The sequence below is a fragment of the Lucilia cuprina genome, chromosome 3 (genome assembly GCF_022045245.1).
Source record: "Lucilia cuprina isolate Lc7/37 chromosome 3, ASM2204524v1, whole genome shotgun sequence".
In the NCBI taxonomy this organism is placed as follows: domain Eukaryota; kingdom Metazoa; phylum Arthropoda; class Insecta; order Diptera; family Calliphoridae; genus Lucilia; species Lucilia cuprina.
Window position 1 is genome coordinate 49551070 of NC_060951.1, and position 18240 is coordinate 49569309.

Here is an 18240-nt window from a genome sequence, read left to right on the forward strand (position 1 = left end):
CTTTATATAAAAATTTTATTTAAATTTTCTTTATAGAAAATTTTTATTAAATTTTTTATTGAAAATTTTTATTCAATTTTCTTTATAGAAAATGTTCATAAAATGTTCATTATATAATTTTTATTAAATTTTCTTTATAGAAAATTTTTGCAAAATTTTCTTCATAGGAAATATTTGTCAAATTCTCATTATAGAAAATTTTCATTAAATTTTCTTTATAGGAAATTTTGATTACATTTTCTTTATAAAAAATTTTAATTAAATTTTCCTAATAGAAAATTTTCATTTAATTTTCTTTATAGAAAATTTTCGTTAAATTTTCTTTATAGAAAATTTTCGTTACATTTTCTTTAAAGAAAATTTTCGTTAATTTTTTTTATAGAAAATTTTCGTTAATTTTTTTTTATAGAAAATTTTCGTTACATTTTCTTTATAGAAAATTTTCGTTACATTTTCTTTATAGAAAATTTTCGTTACATTTTCTTTATAGAAAATTTTTGTTAAGTTTTCTTTATAGAATATTTTTGTTGAATTTTCTTTACAGAAAATTTTCATTAAATTTTCTTTATAGGAAATTTTCACTAAATTTTCTTTATAGGAAATTTTCACTAAATTTTCTTTATAGAAAATTGTCATTAAATTTTCTTTATAGAAAATTTTTACTAAATTTTCTTTATAGAAAATTTTCATTAAATTTTCTTTATAGAAAATCTTCATTAAATTTTATTTTTAGAAAATTTTCATTATATTTTCTTTATAGAAAATGTTCATTATATTTTCTTTATAGAAAATTTTCGTCAAATTTTCATTATAGCAAATTTTCGTCAAATCTTCTTTATAGAAAATTTTCGTTACATTTTCTTTATAGAAAATTTTCGTTACATTTTCTTTATAGAAAATTTTCGTTACATTTTCTTTATAGAAAATTTTTGTTAAGTTTTCTTTATAGAATATTTTTGTTAAATTTTCTTTATAGAAAATTTTTATTAAATTTTCTTTATAAGAAATTTTCACAAAATTTTCTTTATAGAAAATTTTTACTACATTTTCTTTATAAAAAATTTTCATTAAATTTTCTTTATAGAAAATCTTCATTAAATTTTATTTTTAGAAAATTTTCATTATATTTTCTTTATAGAAAATGTTCATTATATTTTCTTTATAGAAAATTTTCGTCAAATTTTCTTTATAGGAAATTTTCGTCAAATTTTCTTAAAAGAAAATGTTCATAAAATTCTCATTACATATAGAAATTTTTTCTTTAATTCCCTTAAAAGAAAAATTTAAATAAAATTGTCTCTATAGAAAATTGGCATCAAAATTTATTTCTTAAAAAATATTGTTAAACTTTTATTTTAGAAAAATATCGTTAAACTTTTATTTTAGAAAATTCTAGTTAAATTTTCTTTAGAGAAAATTCTCTTTAAATTTTCTTTGTTAAAAATTCTCTTTAAAATTGATTAATTTTTTATTTTTAAAATTTTAGTCATATTAAGCTTTTATTAAAAAATTTTATGTTTATAGATAAATTTCTAATAAGTTTTTTCCAAAAGGGGGAAGTTTTTCATAGCTTTGGAAACCACTGATTTCATCTTTAATAATCCCAAAAATGTAATATGTCAAATACACGCTTCAGACTTTTCAAACTTCATCTATAAGTTTTGCCAAGATAAGCAAAAACAAAAAATGAGGGTAAAAGCAAACAAATTAAAATTTAGTTTATTTAATAATTTCTGTTAAAGGCATTTGTGTTCTTAAAGAATAACAAAACATTTTTTATAATAAACCAAAACTACTTTTCAAATATTAATTAGCTAAAAGATTTTAGAATTTAATAACAATTTTCTTTTATTTTTCATTCTAGATTCACTCTATCCTACATACTCCTTTGTTCAGTTGTCTGGTTTCTCTACTTTCTAGTAGATGGCGGTTCAGAAGATTTTTGGCGTCCTATATCAAGTTCCTTTTCTCTTATATCGCTTATAACAATCGTAGCCATATGCTTCACACACTGGGATATGTATCGAGCAAATCACATAGCCACATCCGCAATTACGGCGGGAATTTTGTGTGCCACATCATTAATATTCCTCACATATACCGGTCGAGCTTTTAGCCCTTTGGGCCACTTTGCCATTTGTTTAGAAATAGTCCTTCTTATCTACACCGCCCTACCAATGACTCTGTGGTTGAGTGCGGCCATAGCCATCAGCTATACCATATTATTTGAGGTGGTTACCCATATGGTGGTGGCAGGAAATGCGGTGCATGGCGCCACGGCAGATTTTAGTTATAAAATTCTATTCTTAAGGATACTTTGTCATGTGTGTGTACATTTGGTGGGTTTGCATGTGTTGGTCATGAATTTGGTGCGAATGCGTGGTACTTTCATGAAAGTAGGACAGAATTTACTAGTCAGACGTCAGCTGGAGTTAGAGAAACAATTAAAAGAGAAAATGATTCACTCGGTAATGCCGCCTAAAGTTGCTGATATGTTATTGAATGAGGGAGGCATTGATGGTAATAATGATGGTTCCATAAAGCCCGAATCACACTATATGCGTCCGAGGCCCTCGAATGATGTAAAGTCTTTATTTCGTCCCTTTCACATGCATAGTATGGAAAATGTCAGTATACTTTTCGCCGATATTGTAGGCTTTACACGAATGTCTTCAACGAAAACCGCCGAACAGTTGGTGGAAATTTTAAATGATCTCTTCGAAAGATTCGATGATTTATGTACGTTAAATGGTTGCGAGAAAATCTCTACACTAGGTGATTGTTATTATTGTGTGTCGGGCTGTCCGGAACCTAGGCCGGATCATGCTATATGTTGTGTGGAAATGGGTTTAGGTATGATAGATGCTATGCGTTGTTTTGATGCACAGCGGCATGAAGGTGTTAAAATGCGTGTGGGAGTTCACACGGGCACTGTTTTGTGTGGTATAGTTGGTACGAGGCGAGTCAAGTTTGATGTCTGGAGTAACGATGTATCATTGGCAAATAAGTAAGTTAAATACATACATAAAATAAGACATTACACATAATATACAAGTTTAATTCAATTACAAGTGATTGCTATTAAAAAAGTCATTTAAAATAATTGTAATTGAAAAATATCAATTAATGTCCCTATAATTTTATTTTAGAATGGAGTCGTCTGGTAAACCTGAACAAGTTCATATATCCGAAGAAACAGCAAGTTTTCTGGGTGAAGCTTATTATCTAGATGAAGGAGAAGAAGTTTTTGGTAAATTATTAAATATTTTCAAAACTTTGAATGAGATTAACAATATTTTCCTCATTTCTACAGGTCACCGCACTTATTTTGTGGTGGGTCGCCGAAAAGATATCTCCCGCGCCAACAGTTTATGTCCCAGTGTACATGCCAACTCAGCAAGTAGTCATTTACAGCTGCCCGGTATACCAGGACAACCTATCTCGTTAACGCAAAGTGCTACCAATATTTCTGTTATACATCCCAATGTTCCACCCGCTTCACCGGTGGGTCAACTATCAACATCCTTAAATCCTTCTCCTGTACTCTCAATACGACCAAGACTGACTTCGTTAAGCATGAAATTGCGCAAAAAATCACAATCCCGGGAAATGGATGTTGAACGTGGCATTATACACCCCGCTGCGGCGGGAATACCGCCCGTTATAGTTTGTCGTGAAAGACCAAAGATTATAATAACAACGAAAAGTTTACCTGGAAGTTTGGATTCTGAAAATGAACCTGAACAAACGAATGATGAGAGCCAAGAGTCCAATAAAAATGGCAAAACTGCTGTAGCCAATAGTAGACCAAAGATAAGGTTAAAGGTATGGAAGGTACCGAGATTTCTTAAAAAACTAGAGGATATAGGTAAGACAAATGAAAAGTCTACTAACACTGAGGTAAGCATCAGCTTAATGCATCCTGTACCAAAGACACCCACGGGAAACGAAGAAACAGTAGCTTTTATAGAACCCAATGGTTATCAACCGCTACAACCTGTGGTAGTAGAAAATAGTAAACCTAATACCAATATGCTGGAAATACCGCATAAACCCGCGCTGCATCATGTGGCTACTTCAACGGGAATAAGTAACAGTGTTAATCGTTCTCCCGATGCTAGTTGTTGTTCTCCCGGTCAATACTCCATGTTCGATGACATCATTGATATTAGATCATACATTAGTCAGTCTCGTAGTGATATCTCTCCATTTGGTAGATCTGGTAGCTATCGTTCGCAGTGCGGTAGAAGTGGACAATCGGAAACCTCACCATTACCTAGACCCAGGGCTTCCACCTTGACGGCAGCCAAAGCGGAGGGAGTGAATAACAACAATGCCACACAACCACTAATTGTACCTGGTGCAGCTAATGCACATCAACCTACACACTCACGTAACTCCAGCATATGGCCGGATGGTTTAAGTATATGTCCCTCCGCCACTTCCCGCAAAGATTCAGGCATCAAAAGTAATTCTCGCCGTTCATCGATACAACAGCAAATTTATGCCCTTAACCAAACCGCCATTAGTACTCACCGTGTTTCCGGCTATTTTACCAGTTCAACTTCCAGCATCTCCAATTTGGGAGATGTACAAAATGTTCCCAATGTGCCACTACCTGCCGCCATGATGCCACCACCTCCGCCTCAAGATTTTGCAAGTGGACAAGTTGCTGATCCTTTGGCAGCTTGTTTACAACAACTGCGCAAACAATCAGATCTCCAGCTGATACGCTGTGTACGTGATAATGCCAAATCCCAAAGGAGTTATCTAGTCAAACCTCCTCTTAGGAGATTTAGTTTATACTTCAAATCCCGCCAAATGGAAAGAGACTTTCGTTCGAAAGCCCATAGATTTGGTAATGAAAGTGAAACGGAAGGACCTCCCACTTTAGCCACGCCCAGATATAATACTTACATAGATATTTTCGTGGGTTTGGCGGTTTATTTGTGTATTTCCATCTCTTTATTCCTAATGACACCGAACACGGTTACGCCCAGTTTTCGCCTATGGGTATCGCTTTTTACCTGCTTTACCGCCATACAAATATTTGCTTTATTTCTATTTACCCGCCAAATGTGTCGTAGACATTCCACCCATACCAGAACGAAAGTAGCCAATAGTGAATCCTGTGCCGATCGTTTATTTGAGGCCATTTCTAGTTGGTATCCTTGGCACATATGTTTGGCAGTATTAATGGCTATGCCGGTTATTTTAATTATAGCAAATTTTCTTTTATTGGATCTCAATGAACTGGAGGCGTTCGAATATCATTACGGTTTCCTGATATTTGTGTGCATAGTCCATTTTTGCAATTTTACCCAATTAAACTGTTGGATGCGTAATATTTTAGCCTTTCTAGCAGCTTTATGTTTTGTGGGCATAGCTGTTTCCCAACTATTGGTCTACTCAAATCGTTCCGATGCCACCGAGTCCGCCGCATCTCTACTCAATGCCACCCGATTGCCGCATCTACGTCGGGATGTGGCCAAATATATTATTGAAGAAATTAAATGGTTTCAAGATTATCATGTCGAAATCTATTTGGATTTATTTCTTATTCTTGTGTTAGTATGGTTTCTGAATCGGGAATTTGAAATTGGTTATCGTTTGACATTCTATGGCAATGCGGTAGCTAATCAAGATAAGATTCGTGTCCAGAATATGAAAAATCAAGCTGATATGTTACTGCACAACATCATACCGAAACATGTAGCTGAACATTTAAAAAATACCGCCAAATATTCCGAAAATCATCATAATGTTGGTATTATTTTTGCCTCCATTGTTAATTTTAACGAAATGTACGATGAAAGCTATTTGGGAGGCAAAGAATATTTGAGAGTTCTCAATGAACTGATAGGAGATTTTGATGAGTTGTTATCACGTCCTGAATTTAAATGTGTGGAGAAAATTAAAACTATTGGTTCAACATTTATGGCAGCTAGTGGTTTGGATCCCAATCATCGTGGCGATGGCTATGAACATATTTATGCCTTAATGGAATTTTCCATGGCCATGCAGGGTGTAGTGGATGCTTTCAATAAGGATCTATTGGAGTTTAATTTGATACTGCGCATAGGTTTCAATGTGGGTGATGTTACGGCTGGTGTTATAGGCACTAGTAAACTGCACTACGATATATGGGGTGATGCGGTTAATGTGGCTTCTCGTATGGACTCCACTGGTGTTTCGAATCGTATACAAGTGGGTAAAGATTGTTTACCCTTTTTGGAAGCCAAATATGAATTTGAACCTCGTGGCAGTGTTTATGTTAAGGGCAAAGATAATATGGAAGTATTTTTATTTACCCGACGAAAACCTGATCTTTTGGGTGATGATGAAGAGGAGGAAGAGACTCACAGTTCACAGATGGGAAACGGTAAGCAAAATGGTAGTGTTAGTTAAATCATAAAGATGATTTGTTTTCTTTTAAACATACATATTATATGATGGAGAAATTTTTCTATAAGAGACAAGGCAAAGGCACAAGAAGCAGTTTTTGTCATATTTCGTGTGAAGTTTTCAAAAACTGTTTTTACCAGCCGGCCTGTTTCTTGAAAATAAAAAATGGCTTAGAGTTTTTGAGAAATGTATGCAACTGTGTGGTTAGTAAAATACCAAAAAGTTTTTCAAAATGCTAAGGAATGATATACATTTATTTTACTAAAACGAATCTGACGAAGAAATTTTATTTCTCAAATTTTTACTTAATTATATTTATAAATCCTATATGCGAATTTTCAAATATCGAAATATTCCTGCATTTTATGAAAAGCTTTGATTTACTCCAGCGATTACAAATGGTTTCAAATGCATTTAATGTGCGAAACTAAAATTTTTTTGATAATTAAATTAATTGAAAATAATAAGTTAAAATCCTATATGATATTTGTTATAGCGAAAATCTCAAGATATATAAAAAGCTCTATATTATTAGAATGGTCCATAAGAATTATCCTTAAAATTATGTTTTTATGTGTTCTTCGTTTATACGTTAATTTTCTAAAAATGATCGCATAACTAGACCCTAAACTTTGTGACTTATAATATTCTGTTTTATTATCAAATTTACTTGAAAAGTTAAAAAATATTTGTCTCAGATTATCTGAAATTGGCTAATATTTTAGAATAAGGCGTCATTTATGGCGAAATTATGTTTGTAATTCTTTACTTTTTCAAGTAGTCAAAGTATTACTTTTTCACTTTATTAGAATGGAAAAGAAAGCACCTCTTTTAATCACCTCTTTTAACACGAGTACAAATTTTAAGTTGTTTTCCAGAAATCTCTTCCCTTTTATTAATCATGACGAACTATTCCGAAATTGAATGTGAATATTCCTCTATATTGGAATTCAGAATTTGAATATCCTTCTTTAGAACAAATATAATGAAAAATGGAACGAAACTCAGATACGCCGATTACTTACGAAGGACCATATTTATTAGCAGCATTAGTTACGATATATTGAATTCTTGAAACAGATGAGATTGCACGAATAGATTAGATTGCACAAAAAGAAAGGTATCTAAAGACAAGGCATGGAAAACTCAATACTTTTGTATTTTTCAGTAATATTTAATATCGAAAAATACAGAAAATACCAGTTCTATACAAATAGTTAATCAGGATCTTTATAATATGAAAAAAATAAAAAAGAGAGAATATCTGTAAGTCAGGCATGGAAAATTCCGTACAATAGTTACTTTTAAGTAATTTTTGACTACTCAATGGACTAGTTTTATAAATAGTCTATGGAGTAGTTCGTACATTACTTTATTGACTTGTCCTAAAACTATCTAATAAAATAGAGTAATCCATAGAATACTCTAAAGACTAGGCCTTACAATATTAGTTAATTGACTAATGTATAGAATTGCCAAAAAAGGTAGACCTTACAATATTCAATGGACTAGCCTATAGAACAGTAAATTGAAAAGTCTTAAGACAAACTAGTCTTAAATTATTCAATATACTAGTCCATATACTGGGTCATATATTGGTTTATAGAATAGTCCAAAGTCTAGTTAATAGACTAGTCTAAAGGTTCGTCAATAGAATAGTCAATAGATTTTTCTAAAGAATACACAAACTAGTGTATAGAATAGATTATTGTCAATTTAAAAGATTAGTTTATACTGCTCTATTAATGGTCTTTTGAAAAATCGAACTATTGACCTTTTGTCGATGAAACTGAAGGTAGACAATTATGTCCTAATAAATTCGAAATATTTAGTTTCTTATAAGAAAAACTTGTAAAAAAATTATTCTTTTAAATTGTAAAAAGTCGAAAAATCAACTTTTCTTAAATGGCCAAAAAGCGGAAAGTGGATTGACTCATGTCTAGCATAGTCACAGATTTGTCAGCTGTCCAGCCCACAGATAAGTCCATAGACTAGCCAATTGATTAGTTAGTGAACATATCTATAAAAAATAAAAAAGTTTTTTCGTACATCTAATCTATAAAAAGTACTATTTTTAATAAAAATTTTAAATATTTCAAAATTAAACTTTTCCCTGCTTGCGAAACACCATATTTGTTAACAGATTTAGCCAAAACTCAACCCATTCATTCTAAATAATAAAACACAAATTATCCTTAAACAGATGTGTTTTTAAAATTTGATAAAAGGTAAACAGCACGTTACTTATGAAGGACCATACAGTTTAGTCGAGACATAAACCTTTTTTCATGAGCTAAACATGAGCTATGGTAAATAAATATAAAGTTTTGTTTTATAAAATCTTGCCGTTGAAAATAAACATTTTTTAAATAAAAATGACATGATGTTAAACATTTAATTTAATAAGAATACATAATAAAGTAAACAAAATAACAACTTGTATTTTATATGAATAAGTCTTATATTTGAATGTATTAGCAAAATGTTAACAACATAAAACAAATTGTAAAAAAAATAAAAAATGTATTAGAAAATCTTGTAAAAAAATAGTAAAACTGTTAAAAAAAACAAGTATTAAAAAACACATTAGACAAATTCTAAATGTATTCTTCATAGAACTAATTATGATATTAACACTATTCAGCGAGTACTTAGGAAATTCATTCTTTTGTCTAAAACTAGAAAAGGGTGAAAACAAAAAATGTTGTCCATGTTTCCTCCTAAAATAAAAGTATGTAATTAACATTTCTGTTTCTACATTAACAAAACTATAAACCGGAAATTGTTTGTTAATTTATACCACCATTGAAGAGTCATAGTGAACATTTTAAAATCAATAGTTTTCTTTTGATATTAACAACTTGAATAGTGTTAAATATTAAGACAAAAGTAACTGATAATTAATACTTTTTCAAAAAAGAAGCTCAAAATATTTAACAAAATAAGAAAAATGTTGAAATGAATTATAAATACATGAAACGAACTCAAGTTTAAAACTGTTTTAAAACTAATTATAAAAAATAAAGATAATTAAATAATATCATAAAAAAAACTTATTTATTATTAAAATAATAACAAGAAAAAAATCTCTATGTCTACACCTTTAAATAAAAAAAAAACAATTTGTTACACATTTTTTTAACAAAGAATTTTATAAATTTTTTAAATATCATTAAACCGTAACAAAAAAAAACAGAAAAAATTAACTAAATGTCGAAGTTTACAAAATATGCTTATCACAGTCAAAAAAAAACAATCATTTTGAAAAACAACTGTGAACAGCCTTTATATAAAAAGAAAACCTAAATATCCTATTACTCAAATAAATATTTATTGTGTATAAATTATAGTTTTATAAAAATGTTACTAATTTTTTAATTGTATATATTTTTTAGTTTTATTAAGGCTTTCTTATTTTCCAATTTAATAAACAATTTTGTAAATTATTTTTTTATTATTATTAAACTAAAACTTTTTATAAAATTTACTCTATTTAATCTACAAAAAATATATATTATATGTATGTTAAGTTTTCCAATGTTATAGTTTTTATATGTACTTGTATTAAAAATCTATTTAAATATTTATACATAATTGTTAGTAATTAGCCAAAATGAAAACAAAATATAAATAAAATATATAATAAATATTAACTCAATTAAAATAATTAATTTTTAATAAAATTGTTATTAATTTATAACAAAACTATAACAGTAACACAGTAACAAAAGTGTAACAAATAAATCGAAAAATATTTAAATATTACAGATATTATAAATAATTTATTTATATGAAAATAAAAATCATACACAAGAAATGATACGAAATTTAGAACAAAAAAAATAAAATAAAATCAATCAAAAATATATTTTGAATGTTATTAGAAAAAAATACATCCAATGTTTAAAAGTTATTTAAAATAATCATATGTAAAAGGTAAGTAAATATTGGAATCATAAAGAAAATATGTAAAATTCATATAGTGGGCATTACAGTTACCGATAAAGCGATCATAAGTTCCTTCTATATGAAAATTTATATATTTCTATATGAAATTTATAATATGAAAATTTATATTAAACACCTACTTCTCATATAGTGGGCGTGACAGTGGACATTCAAATTACGATGGATCTTAAAGCCCAATTCTGTAGCTTAAATAAGACACCACTTTTGTTAAAATATCTTAAATAGTTTTCGAGATATTGAGCTTTTAGTAATGTTATGACTTCGAAACACAATTACATTAGTGATATTAGAGTCTGAACTTTGAGCTATCATAACTTCTGTCCTAGCTAACAAATCACCCAGAAAATAGACTAGCAGATAGTTATTGAACTTGTCTACGGAATCGATGCCTTAAAAAATTATAAAATGCCATATATAAAAAACAAATTACAGTTTATTAAAAACGTCTTGTTTTCATATAGTGGGCGTGGCAGTAGGCGTGAAAATTTTAATTGGTCTTGTAGCCCAATTCAATAGCTAAAATATGACACCAATATCGTAACAATATCTCTAGTAGTTTTCAAGTTATTAAGCTTTGAAAAATAGTATGAACAAAAATTCACCTTCTATTCAATTATGTTCTCCTGGTGTTTCATGAAATTTCAAAAAATGCATTTTTTTACTTTTTCTGGTGTTTTAATGATAAACTTTAAAGCGTCATATCTTCTGTTGTAGGTGAACTTTTTTATTCAAATTTGGCAACCGGAAAGCAAATGAAATTGTCTACATATGTATTATAAAAAATTATGGCCACGCCCTAAAGGGGCGGAGATTTTTATTGCCTTAGGAAAGTGTAATTTTCCAAAAATAGGCGTGGCACTTGTTGTAAAATGTAAATAGCACTTATAGCCTGGTTTTTTATCTAAAATACGAAACCAATTTTATTTCAATATCTCAATTAGTTTAAGAGATATAAAGATTTAAACAATTTTAAAATAGCAAAAAACACTCCATTAGTGATGTTTGAGGATTAACTTTGAGGGACCATATCATCATTCATAGCTCATGAATCACCCTGAAAATTGGCACACGGATAGAGATGGAATTTGTCTACAGATTGGTTGTACTATAAAAGTATCCAATCCCATCAATTATTAATAATTTGAGCATTTATTTAGAACGCCTATTTTCATATAGTGGGTGTGGCAGAAGGCGTTAAAAATTTAAAAGTTCTTGTAGCCCAATTCTGTAGCTTAAACACAACACCACTTTTATTGAAATATCTTAAATAGTTTTCGAGATATTGAGCTTTTAGTAATGTTATGACTTCGAAAACACAACTAAATTAGTGATATTAGAGTCTGAACTTTGAGCTATCATAAATTCTGTTCTAGATGACAAATCACGCTGAAAATTGACTGGCGGATAGTTATTGAACTTGTCTACAGAATCGATGCCTTAAAAAATTATAAAATCCCATATATGAAAAACAAATTACAGTGTATTAAAAACGACTTGTTTTCATATAGTGGGCGTGGCAGTAGGCGTGAAAATTTTAATTGGTCTTGTAGCCCAATTCAATAGCTAAGATATGACACCAATATCATAACAATATCTCTAGTAGTTTTCAAGTTATTAAGCTTTGAAAAAAAGTATGAACAAAAATTCACCTTCTATTCAATTATGTTCTCCTGGTGTTTCATGAAATTTCAAAAAATTCATTTTTTCGCTTTTTCTGGTATTTTAATGATAAACTTTAAAGCGTCATATCTTCTGTTTTAGGTGAGCTTTTTTATTCAAATTTGGCAACCGGACAGCAAATGAAATTGTCTACATATTTATTAAAAAAAATTATGGCCACGCCCTAAAGGGGCGGAGATTTTTAATGACTTAGGAAAGTGTAATTTCCAAAAGTAGGCGTGGCAGTTTGTTGTAAAATGTAAATGGCACTTATAGCATGGTTTTTTATCTAATATATGACACCAATTTTATTACAATATCTCAATTATTTTAGGAGATATAAAGATTTAAACAATATTAAAAAATCAAAAAAACACTCCTATTAGTGATGTTTGAGCATTAACTTTGAGGAACCATATCATCGTTCATAGCAGATGAATCACCGTGAAAATTAACACACAGATAGAGATGGAATTTGTCTGCAGATTGGTTGTACTATAAAAGTATCTAATCCCATCAATTATTAATAATTTGAGCATTTATTTAAAACGCCTATTTTCCTATAGTGGGCGTGGCAGCAGGCGTTAAAAATTTAAAAGGTCTTGTAGCCCAATTCTGTAGCTTAAATACAACACCACTTTTATTGAAATATCTTAAATAGTTTTCGAGATATTGAGCTTTTAGTAATGTTATGACTTCGAAACACAATTACATTAGTGATATTAGAGTCTGAACTTTGAGCTATCATAACTTCCGTCCTAGATGAAAAATCACGCTGAAAATTGACTGGCAGTTAGTTATTGAACTTGTCTACAGATTCGCTTTCTCAAAAAAGTATAAAATCGTAAAAATTAGAAATAAATTGGTATTTGTTAAAAACGACTGGTTTTCATATAGTGGGCGTGGCAGTGGGCGTGGCAGTAGGCGTGAAAATTTTAATTGGTCTTGTAGCCCAATTCAGAAGCTAAAATATGACACCAATATCGTAACAATATCTCTAGTAGTTTTCAAGTTATTAAGCTTTGAAAAAAAGTATGAACAAAAATTCACCTTCTATGCAGTTATGTTCTCCTGGTGTTTCATGAAATTTCAAAAAATGCATTTTTTCGCTTTTTCTGGCATTTCAATGATAAATTTTAAAGCGTCATATCTTCTGTTGTAGGTGAGCCTTTTTATTAAAATTTTGCAACCGGACAGCAAATGAAATTGTCTACATATGTATTAAAAAAAAATATGGCCACGCCCTAAAGGGGCGGAGATTTTTAATGACTTAAGAAAGTGTAATTTTCCAAAAGTAGGCGTGGCAGTTGGTTGTAAAATTTAAATGGCACTTATAGCCTGGTTTTTTATCTAATATATGACACCAATTTTATTTCAATATCTTAATTATTTTAAGAGATATAAAGCTTTTAACAATGATAAAAAACAAAAATAAACTTATATTAGTGATGTTGGAGCAATAACTTTGAGAGATCATAACTATCTTCTTGGATTATATATCTACTAAAAAATTGGCACACTAATAGAGATTGAATTTATCTACTGATAGGTTGTGACATAAGTTTTAAGAAATTCAGCATTTTATTCCATAATATTATTCTCTAATTTCTAATAAAAAGTAGGCGTAAAATTGGACTATAAAATTGCCAGTGATTTTAAAGGTCTTTTTTAATCTTAATCTGATACGTTTTTTTAATATTTCATAAAATTTTCATTTAAAGTTTGAAGAACTATTACATATCCAAAAATGACGGTGTCATATTCATAAATGAATGAATTCTAAATCTAAAGGTAACCGTATTTCTTTATTTCTTAAACTTCTTTCATAATAATAATAACAGCGCATATTTTTTAAAAATACTTTATAAGTGAAATTTATTTTGTTACATATTTATTTCATACCTATTACATAGAGTAACTTAATTTCTTTAGTTCTTGTTTGTTTTTTCATATAAAATATCAAAAAGACAATTATTTACATTGGGACACTTTCTCAATACAACGCTAGCATATAGAACGGCAAAAACAATCAATATACGATACAAATTTAACAATTGCACGTTAACGTATAGGAAAAAATATATAATATAAATATTTTTTACAAACAACAGGATTATTATGTAGAAAAGAAAAAAACATAAAATAGTACATAAACAATTAATATTACAATAATCAAGAATCACTTAGAATATCTTTTAAAATAGAACTGGAATTACGTGAAGGTGCAAAATCGTCTAATACAGTAGAATTGAGTAATAAGGGTTGTATAGGTACGGGGGCAGGATAAGTTGTTGCGGCACCGCTAGCTGCCCCTAAGGGATTAACAATATTTGATGAACGTCTAGAGGCGGGTGTTGCATTTGTGGAGGCAGTTGTTGTTGGTGTATGAGTTATATTTAATAAATTGGGCATTTGTGATTGTTGCGGTTTGGGTTGAGATTCTTGCTCAAGGAATTCCACAAAAGCCTGAACTAAATTATCTTTTGAATGTGAACCTATTAATGGCAAAAGAAATTGTTAAAATTACGATCAATTAAGTATTTAATACAATTTTTAAATTTTTATAATTACCTGGTGGTCCACCACCTCCTCCTAGTAAGCTACCCAACCAGCCTCCTTGTTGTTTATTAAGGCCTACTTTATCGGTTTCGTTTTGATTGAAATCCAATACTGATGAAATCATTCTTAAAATCTGTTGCTTATCATTAGGATTACCACTGACCACATAACCAATTAGTAAACTCTTAATAAGACTCTTTTCGATTTTATCCGTTTGACTGGATTCCGTAGAAGAAAGTTTCTTTTCCAGGTCCATATTTAATTTTTTCAAAGACTCCACTATATATAGGAAATAAAAACAAGAAAACAGCATTAGTATGTTTATATGCAAAATGTTTATAAAATTAAATAGTTTTGCTTAAATTTAACACATTTAACACTTTTTTCACTTTAAACACATCATGCACTGAACATTTCTTTTTGGAGGGGGGTATTAATATGTGGCATTTGCATTTATCTAGTTGTAAGTATGACATAAGTACTGGTTAGTATTTCAGAATAGTGCTAAAGCAGACATATTCTACACCAGTACCTAATGTAATACTCTACCAGACAAATGGATCTTCATTAAAAAAACGAATTTAATTGTTTTACCCTAACAAAGTTGCTTTTAATTAAAATTAATATCAAAAATTAAAGTAAAAATATATAACAAAATCATGCTAAATTATTTTTTTGTTTAAATATTAAAAAAGAAAAAAAGGACAACACAATTTATAGCAACGAAAAAATAAAAATATATAAAAATTAAATTTTAGAAAATAACAGACAAAAAAAAAATATAAAATTAATGAAGTTTAAGATGCAATGTCAAATAATCTCCACATGCAACGTGATTTCAAAATTTGTAAATCATCACATTACATAATGAGATTGTTTGAAAACTTGCATAGAGTTTAGGTTTCAGTCTTGCTTTGTTTTTCGTAATTTTACTGTTTTGTAGAGATAGTAAAAACTGTAACTTAAAAAAATTAAATTTTAAACAATTGTTATTAATGGATGAGCAAGTTAGTATTTTAGAGATTAGTAATAAAATGTAACACAAAATAATGTAGCAATCAATATACAAGTATGTGATGAGCTATTGATAGGTGTTAAAAACAAGTGAAATAGTGCAAATAATAAAAGGTGTAATAAAAAGTAGTTAAGAAAAAAATTTATTTTCACGTTTAGTTTTTATAATGATTTACGATTTAATTTGAAATCTTTTTAAAAAGCTTATAAAAAGAAATATTGTTTTAGGAAAAAAGTTTAAACCTAAAGATGAGTAAGTAAACTCTGAGTCACTTCCACTAAATAAGAAAATTTTAGAATATCAATATTCTTAATTGAATCATCATAATCAATTAGTGTTTTTGATATTAAGTTAAAGTAGGAGTGGCAGTAGATAGTAAAATAATAGCATCGACATCAGGCAAAACTATAGTCTCTGTAAACCCATCCATAGTTTTGCCTACAAACTAGTACATATTTTCGACTTTATACCAAACTTTAGTATACACTATACAACAGAATAATTACTTAACAATACCATACTATAGACTTAACTATATCATACTATTGACTGGACTATCGACCTTGAACGTAAACCAGACTATTGTCTTGAATATTGACTAGATTATAGTACTGACTACAGGTCAGATTATAGGTTCGACTTATAGGACAGACTATATTCTTGACTACTTAAGGGACTACAGACTTGACTATAAACCAGACTATAGTTTTAACTAAAGACCAGAATGTATTCTTAACTACAGATCAATTTCTACTAAAGTCATGACTATAGGATGGCGTATTATCTGTACCAATGATCAGACATTAGTCTCAAAATTTATTCGACTATAAACCAAAATGTAGTCTCCACTACAGAGCAGACTATAGTCTCCACTACAGAGCAGACTATAATTTTACCGACAGACTTGAAAGAAGTTTTGAATATGAATTGGAGTATTATCTGGACTGACCAGACTTTAGTCTCAAACATTTATTAGACCATAATCTGGACTACATCCCATAGTTTCGACTATAGACCAGATTATTGTCGCTAGTATAGATATGACTATATAAAGTATTACAGTATTGACTATGAACTAGTCGACATAATAGACAATATAATGGAATGTCATCTCGACAATAGATTCAATCATGGATTATACTATTATATGGACAACAGACTAGAACTTAGTCTTAAAAACCAGACTATTGTCAAACTGGAATAAAGACCAGATTATTTTCACGGCAATAGATTTGTATTTGAAATTTATACAAAGTAATGTCTTTTAAAGTAATAAAAGCAAACACATAACCTTTTCTACTAGAATTAAAGGTTCCGATAAGCATTTTAATAAGTTGTTATAAAAAAATGTGGAAAAACATAAATGAGGTTTTAATTAAAAAAAGGTTAATAAAGTTAAAATGTACGTACACGTTTGTTAAACAAAGTTAGTACAAGAAAAAATAAAATTACATTAAAACAAAAATACAAAAACCATACACATTAAAAAATAAAAATTAAAATAATATAAAAATAAATAATAATAAATAAATTTGCAACTTTTTACTATAACTAATATTTTAATTTGAATCGATTTAATGAAACATATTTTTTGATAACAATTTTGCATTTTCTTTTTGATTTGGTAAATATATGGTGTAATAAATTAATTCAAAAAAACGGATACCAACTGAAATTCCGAGGGTAACAAATGAAATAAATCCCAGAATTACCAGCTGATATTTATTTTTAAGAATTACAAATAAGATGAGGCATTTTTTTCTTTTAATTTGTTGGTTGGTTTTTTTGATTGTATAATAAACAAGTGGTGGTGTGGTGGTGGTACAAAGTAATTAGCTAAATACATATATATTGTGATCAATATGTATATAAAGTGTAGCATTTTAATTTTAAATATTATATTAAAAAAATATGTACTTAATACTACACTTTAATATATAAATATTTAATGTTATGTAGTTAGTGATTTTTATTTGGAATTTACCTTGCCACAAAAAGTTGTTGTTTGGATTAGTTAGTGAACATTATGAGTTATAATGTAGAATTATTTACATTGAAATATTTTATAATTAAGGAAAAATAAAATAATAAAAAATAAACTTACCCTCTTCCCTTAAAACATTAATAGTTTGTTGACTGGCTTCCAATTGATCGGAGAGCCTGGAGGCAGCATTTAGTCCTTGATTGGCATCCGATAATTGTTGCTGTAATTGTTGAATTTCCAATTGCAATTGTGTTTCTTTGTCCAAATGCTGTTGCAATTCTTTGCGTATACGTTGTGTAGCCAATTTGATATCATTTTCTTTGTCTAAATTATTAAAAAAAAAAACAAAATAAATAATTTAATGTTTTTTTTCAATTATAAAAAGAAATTTCCTACCATTTTGAAATTGTTCTAAAGCACACTGTAGATTTGTTAAAGCCGCTTGATTTTTCGATTCACGATCTTCAGCCACTGTTAATTTGTTAACTAATTCATCTCGTTGCTGTACGACCAAAGCATATTGAGCCTGCAAAGTTTCGGCATGTTGATTGGCCCGTATGCTGTAAACAAATAACAGTAATATCTAAATCAGCATCATATTTTATTATTATTTAAACTAAAATCTAAGAACGTTTTCAGTCATAAAAAC

General features: G+C 28.9%; 2 protein-coding genes across 4 annotated transcripts in view; one reads left to right on the forward strand and one right to left on the reverse strand.

Annotated features, from left to right (window-relative positions):
• LOC111674878 (adenylate cyclase type 9) overlaps positions 1–9806 on the forward strand; it is a 102685-nt gene extending 92879 nt beyond the window's left edge. For both annotated transcript variants that reach the window (XM_046945340.1, XM_046945341.1), the window contains 3 exons: positions 1865–3007; positions 3150–3250; positions 3314–9806. In XM_046945340.1, coding sequence (XP_046801296.1) covers positions 1865–3007; positions 3150–3250; positions 3314–6408 — 4339 coding nt within the window. In that variant the 3' untranslated portion in view covers positions 6409–9806. The remainder of the gene's footprint in view (positions 1–1864; positions 3008–3149; positions 3251–3313) is intronic.
• A 4074-nt stretch (positions 9807–13880) lies between these two features.
• Positions 13881–18240, reverse strand: part of LOC111674911 (thyroid receptor-interacting protein 11) — a 44199-nt gene continuing 39839 nt past the window's right edge. For both annotated transcript variants that reach the window (XM_023435589.2, XM_023435590.2), the window contains 4 exons: positions 17988–18151; positions 17712–17915; positions 14605–14871; positions 13881–14528 (listed from right to left, as the gene is read on the reverse strand). In XM_023435589.2, coding sequence (XP_023291357.2) covers positions 14206–14528; positions 14605–14871; positions 17712–17915; positions 17988–18151 — 958 coding nt within the window. In that variant the 3' untranslated portion in view covers positions 13881–14205. The remainder of the gene's footprint in view (positions 14529–14604; positions 14872–17711; positions 17916–17987; positions 18152–18240) is intronic.